This window comes from Sciurus vulgaris, assembly GCF_902686455.1.
Source record: "Sciurus vulgaris genome assembly, chromosome: X".
NCBI lineage: Eukaryota > Metazoa > Chordata > Mammalia > Rodentia > Sciuridae > Sciurus > Sciurus vulgaris.
Window position 1 is genome coordinate 79,812,712 of NC_136471.1, and position 26,176 is coordinate 79,838,887.

At 36.0% G+C, this 26,176-nt stretch overlaps 1 protein-coding gene across 2 annotated transcripts in view; it reads right to left on the bottom strand.

The window, feature by feature from the left end:
• Positions 1-26,176, bottom strand: part of KIF4A (kinesin family member 4A) — a 125,200-nt gene that overhangs the window by 67,278 nt on the left and 31,746 nt on the right. For both annotated transcript variants that reach the window (XM_079124896.1, XM_079124895.1), the window contains exons 8-13: positions 19,917-20,033; positions 19,121-19,296; positions 15,897-15,958; positions 6,252-6,384; positions 4,182-4,240; positions 3,962-4,067 (exon numbers count right to left, since the gene is read on the bottom strand). In XM_079124896.1, coding sequence (XP_078981022.1) covers positions 3,962-4,067; positions 4,182-4,240; positions 6,252-6,384; positions 15,897-15,958; positions 19,121-19,296; positions 19,917-20,033 — 653 coding nt within the window. The remainder of the gene's footprint in view (positions 1-3,961; positions 4,068-4,181; positions 4,241-6,251; positions 6,385-15,896; positions 15,959-19,120; positions 19,297-19,916; positions 20,034-26,176) is intronic.

Genomic DNA, 26,176 nt, shown 5'->3' on the forward strand with positions numbered 1-26,176 from the left:
AAAGAACTATTGGCTTAAGAGTAAAGAATTTAGGGTTAGTGCATGAAGTGTCTATACCAGCCCTGTGAAATATCACACAGTATTAAAACATGAATCACAGTCCCTTTCAGGCAAGGAATGAAGCGTCCCTAAATAAGTGCTGTTTTTAAAGCACTTCCCTTATTCTGTTCCTAAATTCCCAACCAAGGAGGTTGAAATAGAATTCAAAGGATGCTTCAGAGTTTCACATTCTTTCTCATCATGATTTATCTTACTGGAAGTTCTCTAAGTGTCAGGCACATCAAATACTTAAAAAAGCTGCACATGAATTTGTTAGTTAATGGTTACCCTTTTCCTTCCTTGCATGTTTCAATTCAATTTTCAATATAAGGATAGTTAGTCATGAGCATATTCTATAGAATATTGTGGCTTTTGGAAATTTTTTTCTAGTACCTTCTAGAGAGTTAGGATTAAAGTAGATGGATTAATATTTAAAGATGTGTTGTTACAGTGGGTAAACCCTTGACTTTTGGCCCACTGAAATTTCACAATGCTAAGGTTTCAGCTCAGGGCTAGGGCTGAGGGTGTAGCTCATTACTTGCCTAGCACGTGTAATATCCTGGGTTCAAGCACACACACACACACACACACAGTACCCACAACTTAGGGCTATGTTAACTTGTTTTGCATGAACATGGAAAAATTCTGCTTTCACAATCCTAAAAGTAAATATATAACAATCAGATTTACTTCAATCTAAGGGCTCTCTTCTCTCCCACTCCCCTACATTCTAAAGTTTCAACTTTAAAAGATACAATTTGCTAAAAGTGATGATCAGGGGATCAAGGCTAGGGTACACCACGCTATATTAATCAGCAAAACCTTCCAAAATGAAGCTTGTGCTTTTAGGTCATGTGTAATACCATTACTGGGCATACAAAATGCTTTTTATGGAACTGGTCTTGGAGGAGGGGGTATAAACAAAATTTTTTAAAAAATTTTGATTCTTTAAGAAGTGAAAGGACTTATGAATTTCTCACAGGTAACTGCAACAAGGAGGTTTGCCTGAATTATATCTTAAGGGAAGAAATGGTACAGTTTTGTGCTTCAAGCCCCAGGAGGAATATGCTGGAACAATGGTTGCCTTCATAACTTGAAAAGGGGGTGTTCACCAGTCACTTAAAATAAAAATAGTTTTAATCCAGAATGAAGGGCACAAGCACTTACATTTGAAACATTTTGCTTTCACTGTAGTGAGTCTTAATAAAAGCCATAGGATACATTGTTGTGTATTTCCAAAAAAATATGTAGCTGGGAGGGTCTCTGAACAATAGACTTGAAGAACTCTTATTCAAGAGTCCAGCAGGAGCCTTGGATAAAAGAGTTTACTCTAACTGTGACAGTGGATAGAAGCCAGGAACTTTATCAGCTTGTGGCAATCTTTAGCACCCTCCTACTGCATGTGCCAAGTGCATTTTAGTGGCAGACAGCAATTCTACAAAGTTCCTCTGAGCCAGCCACCACTAACAATTTCCTCTACAGGCACACCACGCACCAGTCATATTGCCAGATCCTCAGTAAAGGTGCTTTATCTTCTTTTATTAATTTGGTTCCAGAGGTTTACTTCATCTTTCCCATGCAAATCATACCCTTGGAAATGAGGTAGTATGAAATCCCCTGAGACTGTTATGGTGGCCATGAATGATCATTGTTCGCTGAACTTCTAAATTCTGGCTCCAGTAGGCTTCTAAATCCTAGATTATCTGAATTCTAAGGTAGCTCATACAAGGATTTCATATATCAGCCATACTTAAGGAGAATTATATGGCTTGGGGTATAGCTCAGAGGTAGAACACTTGCCTAGCATGTGCAAGGCTCTGAGTTTAATCCCAGCACTACAAAATTAAAAGGTATTATAGCTCGTGACACTTATCTGTGTGATAGCCATTCTATCCTTCAGTTACATTGAAGTTCTTACCATTTTCTAAACTTTCACACTTCTTTGCTTTTGCACATACCCTTTTCTCTGTATAGACTGTCCTTTCTCCTTTGTCTCAATGGCAAGCTCCTATTCATTTTTAGGACCCATTTCTTCCATGATATCTTTTTAAATTTTCTAGACTAAGTTAATTACTCCTTCCTTGGTGCTCCCACTAAACTTTGCTCATGCTGTTAATGTAAAGGGATTAAAACAGACATGAGAGAGGGCCCTCAGTTTTCCTTGTCTTTAACCCTCGCCACCTCACCCCTTCTTTCTGTCATTGTTCCCATCTGTAAACTTTAACCAACTTACAAACTACAAGGCTTACAAAAGCAACTCTTAAAAATAACATGATAGCTCTCAGAATGGGATTGCACCTATATGTTCCTGAAGAAGCAGCATGAAAACTGGAACAACCTCTAACCAAAAGTTTCACAGCAATTAACAACAAAAGCTGCTACCTGAGCCAAACCACAAGAACACACACCCCTTTCTTCTTTTCACCCTATAAAACTCTAATCTGTCTTAACACGAGGAGTTATTTGGAATCTAGGTGCTCCCTGAGTTTATCAGCTGAATAATACCTTTAAATCCAATTTGAGTCACTTAAAATTATTTCCTTTTGACAGTAAACATCATTTAGCAAGGTTACATAGCTAGTAAGTGGCAGAATTGGCTTCAAACCAGGGTGTTTCTGGCTCGGAAGCCCAAGTACTCAATTACTTTGCTCTGTTTGTTGGATAAATGAACTGTCATTTTGGACTGATCGAGACAGTTTTATACAGCACTACTTACTCAAAAACACTGCCAAATAGTTTTGGGGGAGTTTAATTTTAAGTTTTAAATTACTTAGAATTTGCCAACATAATCTTTTTTTCCTGATGATATGATATTATATGGTATTTAAAAATATTTGCTTTTTTGGGGGATGTGTGCTGGGAATTGTACCTAGGGGTGCTTACCACTGAGTTACATCTCCAGCCCTCTTTATTTTTATTTTGAGACAGAGTCTCACTAAGTTGCAGAGTCTGGCCTTGAACTTGTGGTCCTCCAGCCTCAGCCTCCCAAGTTGCTAGAATTATAGGAGTGCATCACCATTCCATGCTTCATTTATTCTTTAAGAGTAAGTCTACATGTGGAGGATTTTATGATACTCTATGGAAAATTCCAAGAAAATGCTGGGCAGGACTAGGGATGAAAGACTAACTGTTCAGTAAAATATAAACCTATTCCCAAGAACTAGGAAATACCACCAGGTATTTACATATACATTACTGCTTCAGAATTACAAATAGAAGAATATAGATGGATTAAATCTAACCATAACCTCTTAACACAGTGTGATATGATTTTAATTTAAAAATAAATATACCTAGCCAGGTATGGTGGTATATTCCTGTCATCACAGTGACGTGGAAGGCTGAGGATCAGAAGTTCAAGGCCAGCCTCAGCAACTTAGCAAGGTCCTAATCAAGTTAGTGTGACCTTGCCTGGGACTGGGAGTGTAGCTCAGTTTTAAAGTAACCCCTGGGATCAATCCTAAGTACCAAAAAAGTACTTAAGGTGGTGGGACTGTGAAAATTTTTCTTTTGGAGAAAACAAAAAATAATTACTTCTACCACTACAACTATTATAGCAGCTCTAAAAATGAATAAGAAAGGGGAATTTATGGCAGAATGATCATTCAAATTTATTTATTATTGGTTATAAGAGAGAGCTGTGACTGCTACTCTTGCTACCTAGGCAATTTTGCATACTATGTTGTTGCTTGTAGTGTTTGATTAGAATATGGAAATATTAATGTGTCATTGCATAAGTGACCCAGGAGTGTTTTAATTTAACAGACTCAATGTTCAGATCACATTCAGTGATCTATAATCTCTGTCCTCCAGAAGCTCATAATCTAGTGTTTTCAGCAAAAGGCCAGAGAGTTAGAAATACTCACAAGCCTCAAGAGAAACAAAAGAAAGTGATATGCCTATTTACTATTACTTGGCTTACCGATAGCTGGGTAATCACTTGTTGGAGATTACGAATTATCTCTACATTTTCTTTTAATTCCTGGTCTTCCAAAGTCTCCACTAGCTTTTGAAGATCCAGGTTGCAGCTGAAAATTCAAGCAAAAGAATCCAAGGGTTAATCATACTGTAAAGGCCAGAAGATTCATGATTAGACAGGAAGGTGGGATAGGCCACTAACAAATATTTGGTAGGAAACTTACGCTGCATGTTGCCTGAGCTCCTCTAGCTTGGCATTCATTTTTTCGTTTGCTTGCTCTGTCTGCAACAAAGACCCAGGAGATGATCAGTAGCAGTGCCTGACAGCCTTACCTAATTATGCTCGTTTCCCTATTCCTATGGATGAAAACCTGGGTAGAAAGGCTGTCTCCTTTCTGTATAGAGGATTTAGTGGTGTTTGGTTATTATTGAGAAATGTGTTTTTTAACAGAGTCATGGAAATTAGCCCTAAAGTCAAAATAAGCTACTAAAAATAACATTCAAGCAGCTGGGTTTTATGCTTGCCATGAGGCTCAGACTATGGGGTGGAGTGTGAAGCCTTAATTCCATAGAGAACTTTGCAACTGGAAGAAAAAGCAACACTTCCTAGCATCTTACTCCCTGCTGTTTGCAAAAAAAAAAAAATCACTTTAATCTGCCTCCTACACTGCACTGTTTTCTAGCCTCAGCATCAGGGCATTTAAAACATAAAAGGGCCTCACACTAAATTTGAGCTTGTAGTTTTTAAAAGTTACACTACCTGATATGGCAGGTTAGTTTAGCAAAAGAAAGCAAGAGAAAGGGTAAGGCAGAAGAATGCTGTTAGTGGAAAAAAGAAAGAGCAGAAGGCAGCTATGTTTGGTGTTGGATGATTGATATTTTCAGTTTTATTTCAATCATAGAATCTGTCACATGCTAGAAGCTGCAACAGATTTGGGAAGGATAGTTTATATAGGCCAAAAATGGTGTGCTTGTTGTGAATATCAAACAATAAGCCTATCAGGCAGTCTTTTTAACAACCTTATAAAGGTCAGATGGGTATGTGGTTAGAATAAGTTCTGTCTGTTTCGTCAGCCACACTCACACACATGTAAATTATGACTTCTAGAGTTACTGCAAAAGCATAAAATGTAGCACTGGAGAAAGAAAATTGTATATAAAAATCTCTTAGATTCCACTTTCACCTTTCTGCTAGTAATGGACAGTATAATTGAACATAGGACTTAGCTTCTTTTAAAGAAAACTTTAGGCAGCTTACCTTTCCTTGACCAGTGAACACAATGGATGCATGAAGGCATATGGATTACCAGGTTTGATTATATTTTGGTGGAAACTCAATTTCACTTCTGGCAATAGCTGTACAATCAAAGTCTGAGTTATATTTGGACTAGCAGAAATGTTAGTGACAGAGCCAACACACACTGATCTAGAAGATTTTTATCACCAGTAGTAGGATTCACAACTGGTGTAATCATTCACATAGTGATCTACTATTTAGAATTTGACCATTGGAAAAATGAATTAAAATTAATTTCCAGCAGTTGTATTTTACTATGGCAGTTATTTAGAAAGGAATTTGAAATGTGACAATATTAGGGGAAGGGAAATAGAGAAGAACCAAAATCTTAGTGAAGGAAAAGTAACCCGGTACAGGTTGCATATCCCTTATCCAAAATACTTGGAATCAGGAGTTGTTTCAGATTTCAAATTTTTGTTGGATTTGGGAATATTTGTATACATGATGAGATATCTTGGCAATGGAAACAAGGCTAACACAAAATTAATTTATGTTTCATATACATCTTATACACATGGCTTGAAGGTGATTTTATACAATATTAGTGCACATATATTTTGACTGTGACCCCTCACATGAGGTTGGCTGTGGAGTTTTCCACTATGTCATGATAATGTGCAATGCGTTTTGGATTTGGGAGCATTTTGGATTTCAAATTGTCAAGATTAGGTAGGCTCAACCTGTACTGTGGATAAACATTAGGCAGAACTCAAGGTAACCAATGGACATGGTTGTTTCCTTTCTGGTATTTTAAAAATGTGATTCATGTAGATTCTTTGTGGTGGATATACAGGTATTCACTGCACAAGTCTAACTATTCTATATGTTGATTAAAAGCCCATGTATTTATTATACAGGGGATCCTGGCAGGATATGGAAATACACATACATTTCTTCCCATATAGCTTGTTTCTCATAATAAGAATCATGTTAAATATTTTTGGAAACAGAAGCTAGGGAATGTCCAGATACTGGTATTTTAGTCTTTGGACCTCACCAAAATGATCCTCTCCAACATTTGGGCTGTCTGACCAGCTGCCTCACTCAAACCACGACTTAATTTTTCATTCTCCTCAGTCAGAGACTGATTCTTCTCCATCAGGGATTGCAGATTCTCTGATGGTTCCACACTAAAATAAAGAAAGTAACATTTTAGAAAAATTACTGATTGATAGCACTTCTATCCAAGGTGGATAAAAATAAAGCCCACAAGCCTTCTGGCTGGAAGTTAGGTTAAAATCACCTCACAAAACTCTAAGAAAAGAGTATCCAAACACTATTCTATCCACCCAGTCAGGTAGTATATTTGATGAACAAGAAACATACCCATGAAGTACTTTAATGATTTGGAGGAAGGTAATAATTCAGAGTCAGATATGGTTGTAACCTTTACCTTGGTTCCTGGTTTAGGATCTTTTTATTTGTGTACTTAAGTGAAAGCTAACTGTAGCTAACATGTTTTCTCCCTCCTCTTCCCACCCTCAATCCCTCACTAAGGATGAAAGAAGGTAGGGGCTGGGGATGTGGCTCAGTGGTAGAGCACTTGCCTAGCATGCAGGAAGCCCTGGGTTCCATCCCCAGCAAGGGTGGTGATGATGGTGGGGTTTAAGTAAGTAGCAAAAGAAGACGTATGGAAGAGGTAGAAGTGACATTGCTCAGGGTTCAACATTTAACCTGACCAACACAAGTTGATTATCTACTTACTGTAAAATTTAGGAAAATAGAATTTATGAAGTCAGAAATTTGAAATGATGACCAGTGGCCACTAGAAGCACATTTCACAATTCTTTATAAGTAAGTATTCCCTTCTATATGCTTGCTTTACTTGAAATTCATGACTCAATGTCCTGATCATTTGCTTATCAATTTTAACTTGCTCAGAGTGAGTAGTGGAAATAATGGTATCCATTTCAAATATGAGTGGAAGGGAGGAACAGAAATAGCTTATAGGAAAATATTCATTCATACAAGAACCTTTAGAACTTATGCATATTATTTTCTATCAGTTCCAGACTAATGAAGTAGACCACGAAGAAACATGTTTTTTAAAAATTCATTTGGATGTAATGTTTAAAAGACTGGAAAATAGGCTCGTTAAAAAAAAAAAAGATCAGAAGAAGTATGAAGATTTGATCTGAAGACTGAAGGGAAAAATGAATAGTTGTCAAGTATATGATAAAAATAAAAAAGGACAGGGAGCAGCTGTTCTCAATCTCAATAAAGTACAGAAAAAGATTTCAGGAATAGAGTAGATGCCCTCTCAGCCAACTCAAGACCTCCATCAACTCTTATAGAAGATCTCAGCCTGTTCTGTATCAAAATGTTAACAGCAAGGCTATCCAATAAGGTCTCATATCACACTGTTAAGAATTCACTAACAATCTTATGAAGGAATGTTCAATTAAAATGTGTATTATAAAATAAATTATTAGTAAATTTAATGTTATTTTAGATTATCATTTCCTTATCCTTATTAAACTGAAAATTTTCATGACATTCATACAAGTTGATGAGCTTCAAATTAATGATACTTTTAACTCAATAGGTTTCCCCCCTAAAACATTTTTTTAGATGGGGGAATCATATTTAAGTCAACTGTTGATTTTTCTAAGGAAAATTTAGCAATTAGGAGTAGGCTCTTCATTACAACTTAAGGTTAATGCTTTAATATTTAAATACTACTAAAATTAATAATAGATAATATTTCTATAGCATTGTGCAATAGGTTCTATTATAAATGCTTTACATATATTAAATGCATTTAATTCTCACAATAGTCCCATGAGGTAGGTTCTATTGTTATTCCCATTTTACAGTTGAAGAAACTGAGGCACAAAGATATTAAATAACTAAAACCCACACAACTAGTGGGTTATGTTAAAGCTGGCATTAGAGCTCAGCAATTTAATTTCAGACTCCATACTCCTAACTACTATGCTCACTTCAGAGATAGTTAATATGGGAATGCAAAGATATAAAAGCTCTCAGAGTCATAAGAAAAAAAAAAGAGTTCTTTGTAAGATTATAATAAAGCAGTACTGAACTACAACATGAAATAGGATGTCCATATGACAGGGGAAGGCTTTTAATTTTAATTAGAGCTTTATAGTTATACATAGTAGTTGAGTTCATCACGACAAAATCATACATGCATGGAATTTAATTTTGGTTCATGATCCCCCTCTTTTATTCCCTCCCTTCTCTCTTCCCCTGTTCTCCTTCCTCTTCTCTGCTGACAGGAGAAGGCTTTAAGACTAAAGCAGAAAATAGGACTAGGGTCAGACAAAGATCAGACAAAAAAGAAAATACAACATAAAACCAGTATTTCCTATTTCACATTCTATTTAATTGCCGAAGTTAGGAATTCAAGTTAGTTGAGCAAGTCAAAATTAACACTTACAGAAAATAAATTCAAAAGCTCTAATAACACACCTCTAAAAAAGGGGCATAATCCAAAGAAGTGAAGTAAAAGAATTCATATATGTAAAATGCACATTTCATTAAACAACCTTGTGAAATGTCTCTAAAGTTATAAATACACATTTTGGGGAAATATCTTTCTTTGTAAAATATTGAATAATTGAGTTTGTTTGATTCATCGGTTTTTCTTAGAGTCTATTACTTTTCCAACTGAAATGATTTTTTTTTTTTCGGTACTGGGGATTGAACTCAGGGCCTTGTGCTTGCGAGGCAAGCACTCTACCAGCTGAGCTATCTCCCCAGCCCTGAAATGATTTCTTATAGTGTATTCGAGACAGAATTTGGAATGGTTTTCTTTAGTCTTGTATTCATTGGTCCTGTCATACATGAAATAGGGTTGTGTTAAATTGTAAGGAAAGGAAGATGGGTCAATTGCTTTTAAAATAAAGATAGTGAAAATAGGACTTTAAGGGGCCCTGGCTTTTATCGCTTTATCCAACATTCTTAAAATGTTACCAGAGAACCCAGAGTATATTTAGCAAAAGGTGGAAAATTAGAAAAAGAAAGATAGTCATTTTTGGGTGATAAAATCATGACAATTTCAAATTTTATTCTTCATACTTCTCTAAACAAGAAGCAATGCTTCTTCTACAAGAAGGAATGTATCCTTATATAATAAAAATAATAAGTTATTGAAAATAAGGATATTAAAAGAAAATAGACTCACAGCATACAAAAGAATAAACTCCAAATAGAAAAATGAAATGTAGAACAACATTAGTACTAGAAGAAAACATGGGTGAATTTCTCTTTTAATCTTGGTGTACGGAAAGGCTTTCTAACTATGAACCAAAATCTAGAAGCATGTGGAGAATGTATATGGTACAACCACTTTGGAAAACCGTATGGCAGTTTCTTAAAGATAAACATACAACCCAGCAATTCCACTCCTAGGTATTTACCCACTGAAGACATATGTCCAAATAAAGACCTGCAAGGAATGTTCACAGCAGCACTATTCATTATAGCCCAAAAGTATAAACAACCTGAAAGCCTATCAATTGACAAATGGATAGACAAAATGTGGCATATCCAGACAATGGAATACTGTTCAGCAATAAAAAGGGAATGAAGAATTGATACATGTCATAACATGGACAAATCTTAAAAATGTTAGTGCAGGAAGTCAACAATAGAATCATATAGTGTATAATTCTGTGTATATGAAATGTTTATAGTAGACAAATCTATACAGACTGAAAGCAGATAAGTCATTGCCTTGGGCATATTTTCTTCAAGGTTCATTGTTGTAACGTGTCAGATTTTCCTTCCATTTTTTGGCTGAATAATAATCCATTTACTTATTCTACGTATTTTATTGGAGATTTAAGTTCATTACATTAATTAATGATAGGTAAGGACTTACTATTGTCACTTTGTTGGGGTATTTTTCTGGTTGCTTTGTAAATAGTTTTTGTTTTCTCCTGCTGTATAACTCTGTGGTTTGATGGTTTTGTATAGTGGTATATTTTGAATCTTCATTGTTTTATGCATCTGCTACACGTTTGGATTTTTTTTTTGTTACCGTAAGGCTTTCCTTGAACATCTTACACATATAAGAGTTAATTTTAAACTGTAACAGCTTACCCTTGATTGAATACAATAATTCTACATTTTTATTCTTATACCCCATGTTTTTGAGGTTTGAATTTGTATAATTTTGTAATATGTATCCCTTGATAATTTATTTTAGCTATCGTTATCAATAATTTTGTCTTTTAACCCTTGTACTATGGATTAAATTACTTTACACACCACCAATAGAATCCTGGAGTATTCTGAATACTCTGAATTTCTTATACCATTACATACCACTGAGCCACATTTCCAGTCTTTTGTAAGTTTTGTTATTTATTGTCAGCCTTTTGTTTCAGTTTAAAGTACTCTGTTTAGCAATTCCCATAAGGAAGGCTAGTGGTAATGAACTCCCTTAGCTTTTGTCTACGAAAGTTTTTATTTCTAAAATATAGGTTTACTGAGTATTCTTGGTTGGCAGTTCTGTTCCTTTTAATATATCATCTCAATTTCCCTGGTTTTCAGTGTTTCTGCTAAGAAGTCCACATGGTCACATTGGAACTACTTTGTATGTGATGTATATCTTATCTCTAACTCATCTCAGAATCTTTGTGATTTTTTTATTGGATTATAAAATATCTTGTCCATTCCTCCTTCAGTTAAATTTAATTATTGACTACTGCTCTTTTATACCTTTATATTGACTTCTTTCCTCCAATCAGCGAAGTTTTCATCCATTATTTTGAAAAATACGCTTTCTGGCCCCTTTTCTTCACCTAGAAAATCTATGCATATATTAGGTCTCTTGATGGGATCTGATAATTCTGGTAGGCTTTCTACATTCTTTTAAATCATTTCTCTCTCTCCTTTCTTCCTTCCTTCCTCCCTTCTTCCCTTCTTCCCCCCTTCCATCCTTCCTTCCTTCCTCCCTCCCTCCCTCCCTTCCTTCCTTCCTTCCTTCCTTCTCCTGATCAAGTAATTCCCAATGTCTGTCTTCAAATGTTCTGTCAAGTCAGCTGTATATTTCAGTTTAGTCACTGTATATTACATGTCTAGGATTTCTATTTGGTTTTATTGTTTCTGTTTTGTTGTTGTTAAACTTCTCATCTTGCCATGTTTCCAAATTTCATTTAGTTTTTTCATCTCTGTATTCTTGAAGTTCACTGAAGTTTTTGAAGGAATTACTCTAAATTGTTTTTTTTTCTGTCATTTTATAGATATTATTTCATTAGGTATTTCATGGAAGCTTTGGAAGTGTCATGATTTCCTCAGGGTTTTCAATCCTTGTGTCCTTCCATTGGTGCATATGCATTTACAGAGACAGCTAGCCTTTTTAGCTTTTATAGGAGTTCTTTGGTGTGGCTAGATCTTCACTAGTTATGGGCTAGCTTTCAGGTTTTCTAGTTGGCTGGACTGCTGATACCTTTACTCTGAGTTCAGGTGGGGCAGCTGGGTAGGCTCTGCTATCTGACAAGATTATTAGCTGAACTCTGATTGAGGCTAAATTGCTGAATGGGCACATCTACTGCCTCTGATCTGACTAGTCCATGTGATGTGTTCCATGGCCACGAGGTACTTCTATTTGAGTTCAGTAGTGGATAGGGTTGAAAGAGAGGCCCTGTGGTTAAGTGGATAGGGATAGATGGAGTAGATGCTATACCCAGTAGAGACGCATAGTTGAGATTTGCTTCTCTTCCTGGGTAGGACATGAGGGTGGGCTTTGAGGCTACTGGGAACACTGTTTATGTTCCATGTATGGGAAATCTAGTGCCTGCTTGTGGTGGAAATTTGCTGCTGGAGTCTTCTTTCTGGGTAGGGTCCTGGGGTAGTCTCTGAGGCGAGATCTGGAGGCTGGCTATTTAGGAATTCAACTCAAGTAGCACTTACCACTTTTTCTGGGATTGATCAGTTGAGCTTTGGGTATAAGCTGGTATCTCTGTGATGGAGCACTTACTACTGGTGTGTACACTAACTTTCACCAAAATCTGAATACTGGCCTCTACCTCTCTGCTTATTTCTACCTGACCCTAGGAGGTTTAACTGTGTAGTTTCCCCTATATAACCTGTTCCTTATAAAGTCAGAATGGAGTGGGCTTCCTGATTTCATCTTTGAATGCTAGGGAAGCTGAATTTCTGCCTCCCTGGTTCTTTTTCCACTGTGGGAACCATGGGCTCTGGAGAATTCTCTCTGTATGGTGCTATGATGACTTGGGGGAGGGGCAACATGGTCAAAGTGAGATAGTTTCTCCTATCCTTCCTTTTCTTTTTCTTGGTATTGGGGATTGAACCCAGGGGTGCTTCACCACTGAGCCATAATCCCAGCCCCTTTTTTTAAAAATTTGATACAGGGTCTCACCAAGTTGCCCAGTTGGGCTGGAAATTGCAATCCTCCTGCCTCAATCTCCTAAGTAGCTGGGATTACAGGCCTGCACCATCAAGCCTGGCTTTTCCTATTCTTTCAATGCAGATTCTTTGTGTGTGTGTGGTCCTAGGGATTGAACCCAGTGCCTTGTGCCAGTGAGGCAAGCACTCTACCAACAGAGCTATATCCCCAGCCATCAATGCAGATTTTGATTTAGTCCCTTTGAACATGCCAGGTAACTCAGGCTTATTCTCAAGTTTTAGGGTTTTCACCAAGGTGTTTTTGTTTGTTGATAATTTCTAATTGATCTTTCTTTGGGGAAAGTGAGGTCTAGAATCTTCTATGTATGATCATGCTGATGTCACTAATCACATTTTGTTCATTCATTTGTTGATGAATATTTGGAATGATACTGCTTTTCTGATTTTTTAATTTTTAAATTTTTTATTGTTTGTTCTAATTAGTTAGACATGAGAGCAGAATGTCATGTATTATTGATTCATGTTTATTGATTCATTGTACACAAATGGAGTACAACTTTTTATTTCTCTGGTTGTACACGATGTAGAGTCACACCATTTGTGTAGTCATATACGTATATAAGGTAATGATGTTTACCTCATTACACCATCATACTGCTTTTTTATTACTGTGAAAAGTGCTACTATGAAGAATCAATAAATGGGATGGACTCAAACTAAAAAGCTTTTTCTCAGCAAAGGATACAATCAAGAATGTGTAGAGAGAGCCTACAGAGTGGGAGAAAATCTTTTCCACACACACTTCAGATAGAGCACTTATCTCAAAAAATTATAAAGAACTTACAAAACTTTACACCCAAAATACAAAGAACCCAATCAATAAATGGGCTAAGGAACTGGACAAACACATTACAGAAGAAGACATACAGGCAATTAATAAATATATGAAAAAGTCTTCAACATCTCTAGTAAATAGAGAAATGCAAATCAAAACTACCCTAAGATTTCATCTCACTCCAATTAGAATGGCTATTATCAAGAACACAAAGGATAATAGATGGTGGCGTGGATGTGGGGAAAAAGGCACACTTTTACATTGCTGGTGGAGTGGCAAATTGGTGCAGCCACTCTGAAAAGCAGTGTGGAGAATCCTTAGAAAACTTGGAATGGACCCACCTTTTGACCCAGTTATCCCACTCCTCGGTTTATACCCAAAGGTCTTAAAATCAGCATACTACAGTAACATAGCCACATCAATGTTTATAGCAGCTCAGTTCACAATAGCTAGATTGTGGAACCAACCTAGATGCCCTTCTTTATGAATGGATAAAGAAACTGTGGTATATATACACAATGGAATATTATTCCACCGTAAAGAATAATAATATTATGGCATTTGCAAATAAATGGATGGAATTGGAGAATATCATGCTAAGTGAAATAAGCCAATCCCCAAAAACCAAAGGGCAAATGTTTTCCCTGATAAGTGGAGAATGATATATAATGGGGGGGGGTGGGAGGGAAAGAAGAATGGGAAAACTTTAGATTATGTAGGAAATGAGGGGGGGTAATAAAAAATGGTGGAATGAGACAGACATCATTACCCTATGAACATGTATGATTACACGAATGGTATGAATCTACATCGTGTACAATCATAGAAACGAAATGATGTACCCCATTCGTGTACAATGAATCATCAAAATGCAGTCTGTAAAAAAATGAACAGATAAAAAAAATTTAATACTTGTTGAAATAATAACACTTGGGAGATATTATGTTAAACAAAATGTACTATAAAAAAAGTGCTGCTATGAACATGGTTGTGAAAAACATCTCTTTGAGACTCTGTTTTCAATACTTTTGGATATACTGAATTGGGATTGTTTTATCATATGATAGGTGTATTTTTAATATTTTGGAAATTTCTATCCTGTTTTCCATAGTGGTGATGTCATTTTACAATCCCACAATAGCACACAAGGGTCCAAATTTTTCCATATTCCTCACATCCTTGCCAACATTGATTATTTTCTGTTAACACACATACACACATGCACAATTTATTTATTGAGGATTTTAATTTCCATTTCTCTGTTTTGAGTGTATCTTTTTGCATATCTCTAATACTTAATTAGCTCCATTATAATGATATACATACCCAAAATATAAACAACTAAAACTAATTAAGACGTAAGGGCAAAAAAAAAGATAAAGGGACGACCCAAAATGGAATATAAATATTAACTATGGAAAATAGTACCATGCTAAATGCAGAAAAAAACTGCATAAATGTTGACTTCTAGCTCATAAAGTGTTTCTCACAGGGATATGGGTTAGCAATTGTGAAACTCCATTATGTGTACACTAGAATTGAACATGTAAATAAATTGCAGATAATGAGAACTGCATTTCTTATTGTTAGAGAACTTATAAATAAGAAGGCCAAAATGAACCCTTTAGTGTTGGGATGGAATCAGAGTTACATAATCATGGTTTTTAATACATATACAGATTGATAGATACAAAAATACAGATGCGTATATATGTGTGGGTTATTACACATACAGATATTTCTTATTTCTACCTGCTAAGAAAGCCTAAAAGTGGAGACACCCAGTAACAATGAGCACAACCAGTGCTAGCACCCATATCTTAGTTTCTAAACACCATTTTCCAGTAAAAGAAATCATGCTTCTTGGAAATACGGAGGATTCCAGAACTGGGGTAGGGAAAATAGAGTTTGGAACATCTTGTGGAAATGTTCAAAAAATTGAGGACTTGTAAAAGAACACAAAAAGCTAACCTAAAGTAGCTTTGAATGGACAAATTAGGAATAATTTGAATAAAACAAATGCTAGTATTGGAGGATAACCTATAGAATAAAGTAAATATTCATGTATCTGTGGCTATAACTAAGTAGACAAATAAATACATTGGGGAGAAGAGACAGCTCTTCCTACAGTAGCATTCAAATTAATAAATTTCTTAGACCAAAACCCATACTTTTTCTGTTCTATCAGGCTGCTTCAAAGATAACTAGCTAAGTCCAAAGTAGTCAGCTAAGCTAAGTAACTAGCTAAGTCCAAAGCAGTCAGTAGGGTTGGTAAATTCCCTTTCCTGACACCAAATGAATGCTACTAGAAATTTTAGGATAACCGAGGAAAACAACTATCAGGAAAAATAGCCTCTGCTATAACAAACATTTAAATTTAATTTATACCCAGAGTTCAACCCCTGGCACCTCAGTCAGTCAATCAATCAATCAATCAATCAATCAATCAGATAATCTTATGTCACTTACTTTATGGATCTAGGCAGGGTACCCCCATGGGCTTGTAGCAATAAGACCTGTAGCTGTTGTACCTAGGAGAAGCAAAGAAAAATAATCACCAACTAAAAACTATTTATTCTTCTGCAATGAAATTACTAAAATTAGCAGTTGAATAATTTTACTCAATGCCTATGAAATCTAAGGTAGAGCTTATGTACCTATTCCAATCGGATTTTTTTGCCCACATTAGTTCATTAAAGTAACTTGCTAAGTTCGCCAATGACCTGATTGTGACTATAGCCAATGGAACATTTTTCAGTCTTCATTTTACTTGATTGACAGGTAGCATTTGGTTTACCAGAATCATACTTTCCTGATTTCCACACAGCAGCCAGACCATCTTTTAAAAATAAAAATTACCAATGTTACCACACAGCTTAAAATCATTTTTTCATATGGTCATGCTTCTGCTTTCCCTCTCAGTTCATACTAGAATATTTTCCTTGCTTTCTGCATTCTCACCAGTATCCTTTGAGTTCTTCAGATGTGGTATATACTCCATACTAATTCAGATCCTTTTAGCACTTGCTACATACCAGGTGTTGTTCAAAGTACTTTATATAGATTGCTCATTTAACCCTCACAAAAACCCTATGAAGCAGGTATTATTATTATTATTTCCAGGGCAGACAGGAAACCTGTCTGAAAGAGATCTTGCCCAAGGTGCAAAGCTATTAAGCTACAAAGCCAGGATTTGAACCTGGGCCACCTGGTGGCACTGTGAATGCTCTTCACCATACTTTGCTCTCATGCTGTTTCTTCACCTTTCAAATCTCTTCCTTCATTTCTGCAGTTTATACATATTTAATCTCTCAGATCTCAGCTCAAATGTTGCTACCTCAGGGAAGGCTCCACAGACTGAATATTTAACAGAAGGCCCTATTCCACACGCTCATAGCACAGTATCCCACTTTATAATCACATAATACTATATGATTATGTGTTAAGTGTTTGTCTCTCATGTTAGGCAATAAGCTCCTGGAAGGTAGAAACTGTATTGCTTTGCTCAATAATATATCCCAGCATAGTGCCCAGCACATAATATTGTTTACTAAATACTTATTGTTGGAACAAATGAGCAAATAAGTCAACAGGAAGAAGGGCATTTTGGGCAATAGGAATAAACATAAAAGATAATAGGGGAACAGACTGGTATTTTATAATTCAGATGATAATTGTGGACAGATAAATTACTTACATTCTCTACAGTAACCCCTAGGGAGGAAGGAGATAAAGGCGAAGGAAAGGGAAGAAAAGAAATTAAATAAATAGTAGTTATCACTAAGGAGGGAGGCCAGAGAGGGAGTGAGTAAGGAGCTGGCAAACACCTGATTTCAAGTGGAAGCAGTACTATAATCTGGAAAGTGAGAAAATGTGACCCCTTTATACCTGCATCAATCTAATTCCTGCCTTCTTGGTTTCTCTAACAGGGCTACTGAGCTGCTGTACAACCAGTCACACTTATACACCACAAAGTCATGCTCACAGTCAGCTACCTCTTCCATTTCTGCTGAGAGTGACTTCAAGCCCCCTATTCTTATCTGACTGCTCAATCTTAGAAGATGATCTTGTCTGTTCTCTGTTCTCAGTTTCAGTCTCTCCTATCTAGTTCTTTTACTTTGTTTTTTAGTACTGGGGATTTAATCCAGGAATGCCCATGCTGGGCAAGGACGCTACTCTACCACAGAGCTACACCCCCAGGCACCTCCCTTTTAAAAACTTTTGAGACAGGTTCTCACTACATAGCCCAAGCTGGCCTTGAACCTGCAATCCTCCTGCCTAAGCCTCCTGAGTTGCTGGGATTAAAGGCATAAGCCATTGCACCCAGCTGTTTCTTTTACTCATGCAAGTTTCTCTCATAGTTTAAAAATAGACCTATATCCCTTGACCCTTGATTTCTAGCTATTACCTTTTCTAAACCTCTCTCTTTGAAACAAGAGCCTATCAGCTTCCTTCACTTCTTACCTACCATTCTATCTACTTATACTTTATCAACCTGCTCTTATTCCCCTGACCTTCTTCTAATAAAGGTCACCAATTGCTTTCTTGTTGACAAAAATTAATGGACCTTTAAAAATCATTATCTTACACTCTGTAAATTTACACTTCTCATAATCCTCCTTGAAATGCTTGTCCCTCGTCTGTCATGACACCACTGGTTTTCTTCTGGTCTACTGCTTATTAGTCCCTCTTAATGTCTTCTCTTCTTCCTGTATTTCTTAAGTGCTAATGTTCCCAAGACTTCTGGTTTCTGCCTTCTTCTCTTGTTCATTTGCTCATTTGGCAATTATTTAGTGAGTACCTTTAATATGTCAAGTACTCTTTGATTTTATCTACTCCATAACTTCATACCATCTAATGCTATTGACTTGAACCTGTCTCTTCAGCTCATACATCTCTACATCAAACCCACAGAGCCAGCTATGTTTGAACATTTCTACTTACAAGCCCTGTAAGTCCTTCAACCTCAAAAGGACCCAAACTGAACTCATCATTTCCAGTTGCCTACCTAACCCTATTTTTCCTCCTGTATTCCCTGACTGAATGATTAGCACTACCATTTATTCAGCTGTTCAAGAAAGAAACTTGGGAAACAATCTTAACTCTCCCCACTCACCTTTCTTTTCCTTTATCAAATGTTACCACTTAAGTTCTATATATTTTAGTTCCTTCTTGTTTTTCTCCTCCAAACTATCCCATTCTCTTTATCTTTACTGCTATTATCTTTAGTTCTGGCCATAATTCTCACCTGATTATTATAGCAGCCTAATTTGTTTTCTTAGTTCTAGCCATATTCACTTCTAATCTACTTTCACTATTCTTGCTGAGGTTATCGCCCTAAAACAGACATATTTTATCATGTCACCCTTCTTATTTAAAACCCTTAAATGGCTCTAATACTTTCCAGCTGATTTCCAAATTCTTGAACAGGTCATATAAGGAACTTCAGGATCTGGGTCTTGCCTACATCTCTTGCTTCATCTTTCACTGCTCACTTCTTTTTCAAAGCAATCTCCCAATGCCACCTCCAATCTTAGAAGGATAGCAAACATATTAATAGAATTTACTTAAAGAGATCACCAAACTAACATAATGCTTAATCAACATATCTAAATTTCTGACAGAGTTTTGACAAACAAGCTATATCATTACACTCACATAATTTTTCCCATAAAAATTTAAGTCCCTTATACCTGTTGCTTAAGATGATTAAGTTCAGCTGTCTGAGGATCAATATTAATTACAGGTTTGTTCTTGATTTTTCTTGCTCTGTCAGCGTAGCGAAGAGTATTTAATGTTTCCTCTAGATTGGAGTCAGCAGGACTCACACAGGCTATCATAAGAGTATGGCTATTACCTCCTAGAGAATCTGAAATAGAACAATAAAGGACCATGAAAGAAAATGAAGCCCAACAAACAAGATGTAAGCACAAGCTGTCCATTTGGGTTGGTGATGAAATTCTTAAGATATTTACAAATTTCCTATTTGTATCAATATAAAAACACTTAAGGTTTCTGGTGTATAAAACGATATATTTTAGAACCCTATTGCATGTGTCTCTATTCTCAAGAGAAACTATTATTTCAGCAGTGAATCAGGTTAAAACAACTGTGGTCTGACCCATAGGAGCCACACTATTGGTATTAAATATTCTTAGGATGCCCCCTCTAGGTAGATTTTAACTCTCCAGAGAATTCTGCTTAGCAGCACTATTATGTAAAGAAACATTAACCATGTTCATTTTCAGGTGCAAAGTACTAAATACAGTTGGCACTCTGCAGACTTCTTGGCTCTCAAAGCCATATATGAAGACATTTTCCCATTATCTTAGAAACCTCACTGCCAACAGCTCTCTCTTCTATTTATCAATTAGACAGCTATGTCTGTGTTAGCCCCAGTAGCTAGCTTTTTACCTGTCTCATCTTTGCTTGCTCAGCACTATCATTCTCAGTTATTCTCTCTTATTTTTAGAGGTACTTCGGGCTTACCTTGAAGAAGTCGAGTCAACTTGGAATCTCTGTAGGGTACAAAGCCACCCTTTTTGTCATCTCCAAGAGCACTGATTACATTTCCCAAGCATAGGAGGCCTCGATTAATATTAATACCTAATACCAGGAAACAAAATTTAAATTGCTTAGGAAAGTATCTCATGTATACTTGCATTTTTTCTGAGAAATAAAAAAGAAATAAATACCCCATAGAAATACTCTCATCAATCCTAAGGAATTTTCTTAATCCTGTTAACTTTTCTGAGTGTGCCTCTATGTAAAGTTCAAAGAACAAAGGCCCAAATGTTGGATTTGCTCAATTGAGTCCTTTGGCACTTCTTGCCCTTTTACCATGGAAACAAAGTAACAGATAACTATCACTATGACAACAACATCTCTATAGTTATTTACTTCTTACATCCATTATTACAATCTTTAAAGTAATGCTGTGAAATTGGATGAATAGCTATTTTTTTTACAATCTCATTATCATTTTTTTTAATCTTTCTGGGTTTTACAGATAAGGAAACTAGCTCAAAAGTTACATGGCTTGCCTAGGGTCAAACAATTTTGGACCTGAGATTTCCTTTACTTTTCTCTCTTTTTCTTTTTTTGTTATGGAAGATTTAACCCAGGGGCATTTTACCACTGTGCTACAGTCCCAGCACTTTTGTTTCTTATTTTGAAAGACAGTCTCACTAAGTTGCTTAGGGCCTCAATAAGTTGCTGAGACTGGCCTTGAACTTGTGAACCACCTGTCTCAGCCTACTGACCTGCTGGGAATACAGGTGTATGCCACCATGCCTGAGATTGCCATCTTAGAAATTCAATCAAGTCCTATGCTCTTTCTTTACATAATGGAGTTTTTAAACAGGGTAAAACATTCTTTTCTACTCTATTTAATTCTCAGGTTTGCTTTTCAAACAGTGTAAATTTCTGAGGTCCTTCTAAAACACTTGGCTTCCCATTATTACTGTGGAAGGGCTACACAGTATAATGGTTAAGTGCATGGGCTTTGGTATCAGATAGACCTGGCTCCAATCTTGGCTCTGTCACTGAGAGCTATATGGTCTTGATTAAGATCCTTTATAAATTAACACAAATATAACAGCCTTATTTGGTTATAGTAGGAATTAAATAAGATACTATGTATGAACCACAGTCAAATGATATATAAATGGTGCTATGGTTCGAATGTCCAAATTCATGTTGAAATTTGATCTCTGATATATCTGTATTAGGAGGAAGGACTTTTAGGAGGTGATTAGGTCATGAGGTCTCTGCCCTGTGGATGGGATTAATGCCTTATAAAAAAGAATAGAGGCAACTTGCTAGGGACTTTCTTCTGTTCCTTCTGCCATATAAGGACATAATTTTTTCTTTTTTCCCTTCCACTTTTTTTTGCCATAGAAAGATGCAGTGAGAAGATACCCTTACCAGACAATATTGTTGCTGGTGCCATGATCTTGGACTTCTTTAGCTTTCAGAATTATGACAAATAAATTTCCATTTATACAAATTACCCAGTCTAAGGTTTTCTGTTAAAGCAGCACAAAAGGACTAAGACAAATAGTATCATTTTTGTTAGCCCTACTCTACCTTTCACTTATCCAGCCATATTTTGGACTCTCTTTTAACCTGAGACAAATATATTTATAAGATCCCAGACTCCACATGTCTCTCTGACTGTATAGCTTTCATGGATCCTGTTCTTCACTCTTGTGGCTGCCAATTTACTGACCCTTTCTAATATTGTCAGTATATTAGACTCTTCTGGGTCTTAACCTAACTATTCTGAACTCTGTGGTCAAATATTTCAGTTTTCTGTGCCTGAGCACTCACTGGATCAAAGACCTTCCACCGTTGCCAACATAGGTTAAACTGACTCTGTGTATGTATCTATCTGTAGGCTGCAATGTGAAGAAATAACATAAACAAAAGGACTGGATGCATTGCAAACATGCTCTTGACCTTAGCTGATCTCTTGGACAATTACCAATCTTTTCTTCCTCATTTCTACTTGACTAAACTAATCTAACTCACCATGGTAGCTTTTCTACATACTCATCATTTTTAAGACTGTAAATCTACCTTCACTTTCTCCTAGTATATAATTTTTACCTAATTCTTTAAGGAGCCTAATTATCCACAAGGGCTCCCTAACCTTCCTTCTCCACACCTCACATTCTTTCTTTTGCTATTATTCATTCCTTCATCCCTCCTCTTATTTCATAGGAAATGGCTGCTTTTATTCTCAAGGCTCTGCCTCTTGTTTCTGCACATATTTCTATTCCCTTCAGTCTCTCTGGGTCCTGGGATCCTTTAATCTTTCCCCTTTCTCCTTGACCTTCTAATTATTTTCCTTCTTTTCAGACCATACAGAGGCTTATATCTCCTCAATCTAAAACGAAAACAATTTCCTTAAGTAACCCTCCCTTTCTTTTCCTTTTACTGCCAATTGGAAGAGATACCATTTTGCAGAGCCATTTATTCCACTCAGGAAAAAGAGCCTGCTGAAATTTATCAAATCTGCTTGCCAATAACTTTACTAATCCCTGTATTAGTCCTTTCTATTATTTTTCCCCCTTTTTAGCCTAACAGAACACTATGCCATCTTACTGGCCCAGATCCCATCTGCATGTAAAGAAGACTGCTCAGGTTTTTCTGCAGACCAAAACTTCTATCTTTAGTTTCATACAGGAACAAACAAAGTTCCAGATGGACCCTGACAGGAACCTATGGCTACTACGATCTAAGCAAAAAAAAAAAAAAAAAAGACTTAAAGACAAAGTAGGAACTGTTATAATTTTTTTCTTCTTCAAATAAGAGTTGGTGCTCTGGAATGGAAAAGGAACTAAGGGACATAAACATCTCTCTAGAAAGAAATCATCACAAAATAGGATTGGTTTTCTGTTGTTAAGGCAATAAAATGATATGTTCTTGACAAAGATGAAGTACAGAACATGTTTGAAGAGAATGTAAAGGCTATCTATGCTAAGCCCACAGCCAACATCATTCTAAATGGAGAAAAACTGAAAGCATTCTCTCTAAAAACTGGAACAAGACAGGGATGCCCTCTTCACCACTTCTATTCAACATTGTCCTTGAAACACTAGCCAGAGCAATTAGACCGATCAAAGAAACTAAAGGGATACAAATAGGAAAAATAACTCAGCTATCACTACTTGCCGATGACATGATTCTATATTTAGAGGATCCAAAAACTCCACCAGAAAACTTCCAGAACTAATAAATGAATTCAGCAAAGTAGCAGGATATAAAATCTACACACACAAATCTAATGCCTTTCTTTTTTTTTTTTTTTTTTTTCCTTTCTTTCTGCGGTGCTGGGAATTTGAACCCAGGGCCTTGTGCCTGCGAGGCAAACACTCTACCAACTGAGCTATATCCCCAGCCCTCTAATGCCTTTCTATTCATAAGTGATGGCTCCTCTGAAAGAGAAATTAGGAAAACTACCCCATTCACAATAGCCTCAAAAAAATAAAATACTTAGGAATCAATCTAATAAAAGAGCTAAAAGACCTCTATAATGAAAACTACAGAATACTAAAAAAAGAAATTTAAGAAAACCTTAGAAGATGGAAAGATCTCCTACGTTCTTGGATAGGAATAATTCATATTGTCAAAATGGCCATACTACCAAAGGCCAACGCAATTCCAATTAAAATCTCAATGACACTTCTCCTAAAAGTAGAGAAAGGAATCATGAAATTCACCTGGAAGAATAAGCGACCCAGAATAGCCAAAGCAATCCTGGGCAGGAAGAGTGATGCAGGAGGTATCCCAATATCAGACCTTAAACTCTACCATAAAGCAACAGTAACAAAAATGACATGGTATTGGCACCAAAATAGACAGGTAGACAAATGGTACAGAATAGAAGACACAGAGACAAACCCACATAAATACAGTTATCTCATACTAGACAAAGGTACCAAAAATATACAATGGAGAAAAGATAGCCTCTTCAACAAATGGAGCTGGCAAAACTGGAAACCCATATGCAGTAAAATGAAATTAAACCCATTCACCTTGCAAAAATGAAAATTAAATCATTCACCTTGCAAAAAAACTCAACTCAAAATGGATCAAGGACCTAGGAATTAGAACAGAGACCCTGTACCTTATAGAAGAAAAAGTAGGTACAAATCTTCATCATGTTGGTTTAGGAACAGACTTCCTTAACAAGACTCCCAGAGTGCAAGAAATGAAAGCAAGAGTCAATAAATGAGATGGATTCAAACTAAAAAGCTTTTTTTCTGGCAAAGGAAACAATAATGAGAAAAGAGAGCCTACAGAGTAGGAGAAAATCTATTCCACATGCAGTTCAGATAGAGCACTAATCTCCAAAATTTATAAAGAACTTAAAAAAGTTCACGCCAAAAATACTAAGGATCCAATCAACAAATGGGCTAAGGAACTGGGCAGATACTTCACAGAAGAAGATATACAAGCGATCAACGAATATATGAAAAAGTGTTCAACATCTCTAATAATTAGAGAAATGCAAATCAAAACCACCCTAAGATTTCATCTCACTCCAATTAGAAAGGCTATTATCAAGAATACAAGCAATAACAGGTGTTGGTGTGGATGTGTAAAAACAGGCACACTCATATGTTGCTGGTGGAATTGCAAATTGGTGCAGCCACTCTGGAAAGCAGTATGGAGATTCAGAAAACTTGGAATGGATCCACCATTTGATCCAGTTATCCTGCTCTTCAGTTTATACCCAAAGGACTTAAAAGCAGCATACTACAGTGATGCAGCTATATCAATGTTTATAGCAGCTCAATTCACAATATCTAGATTGTGGAACCAACCTAGATGCCCTTCAGTTGATGAATGGATAAAGAAACTGTGGTATATATACACAATGGAATATTACTCAGCCATAAAGAATAAAATTATGGCCTTTGCAGGAAAATGGATGGAGTTGGAGAATATTATGCTAAGTGTTTATTTCTGAAATTATTCTGAAATTATCTATCCTATCTTTTATAACTGTCCACTGTAATATCTATGATAGCTTGAAAACTCCCATTTTGCTGTTATATATCTTACTGTTAAATCTTCTAACTATAAATATTTTTACTTCTTATATTATTTTATTAATAAGCAATGTAATAAGTACATTGCTCATGTTACCTTTAGTTGGCTATAGAAAATGACATTAGTGCCAATTACAGATCATTGAACCATAAAGCATTAAACATTATGTATCATAATTATTAAAAGATTAAAGGGCAGTTACTTGAGGTAGAAATTTGAGACTGTAGATGTATTTTTTCTTTTTAAAATCTTCATTTATGTAGATTCAGATATCCTATAGTGTGATTATAGTAAATAATGATAAAGTAGGACTAAGAGAAAAGAAATTAACAGATATTGAAAAGAAAAATTATTTAGAAGCTTATTTAAAAGAGTAGCTTATAGTTTATTCAAACACAAAAAAATGTGATAGTATTTTATATATGTATATAATATATAGTGATATTTTTCAAGTAAAAATTGGTGAATTATAGAAAATTCTCAACATTGACAAAAGGAGAGATAACAGTATAATGGAATTCTATGGAGTTTATCTACCAGCTTCAAAAATCATAAATGTATGGTCAATAAAAACAAAGAGTTATTTTTTTAATTACAGATGAACACAATACATTTATTTTATTTTTTATTTATTTTTATGTGGTGCTGAGGAACGAACCCAGTGCCTCACACGTGCTAGGCTAGGGCTCTACCACTGAGCTACAACTGTAGGCCCAAGACTGGTCAAGGATGGTTATAGAGAAAAATGCTTAAATAAAAGTATACGATCAGAAGTTGTTTTCTAACACTGAAAATACAGAAAGCAAGGAGAGTGAAGAATACTGCTCAGTACTATTAGGTGTTTGTTCACTATGGCAACAAATAATAAAGGAGAGGTTTTTACATTAAAAGGGAAATATAACTTCAAAGCTACCATGGAGGCACGTTACAATGGGTTTCACAATGGAGTAGAAAGGTGCATTTGAAATAAGGGAGAAAAACTAGGTAGGAGGAAAACGAAGTAGCTCTATATGCTGGGGGCAATTTTGCTTCCTAGGGGATTTTGCAAACATATAGAGACATTTCTTTGTCACAACTTAATGGGGAAGTATGTGTGCTACTGGCACCTAGTGGGCAGAGGCCAAAGATGCTGCTAACTATCCTACATTGCACAGGGTAGCCCCCACCTGGATTATTTGTCTGAAACT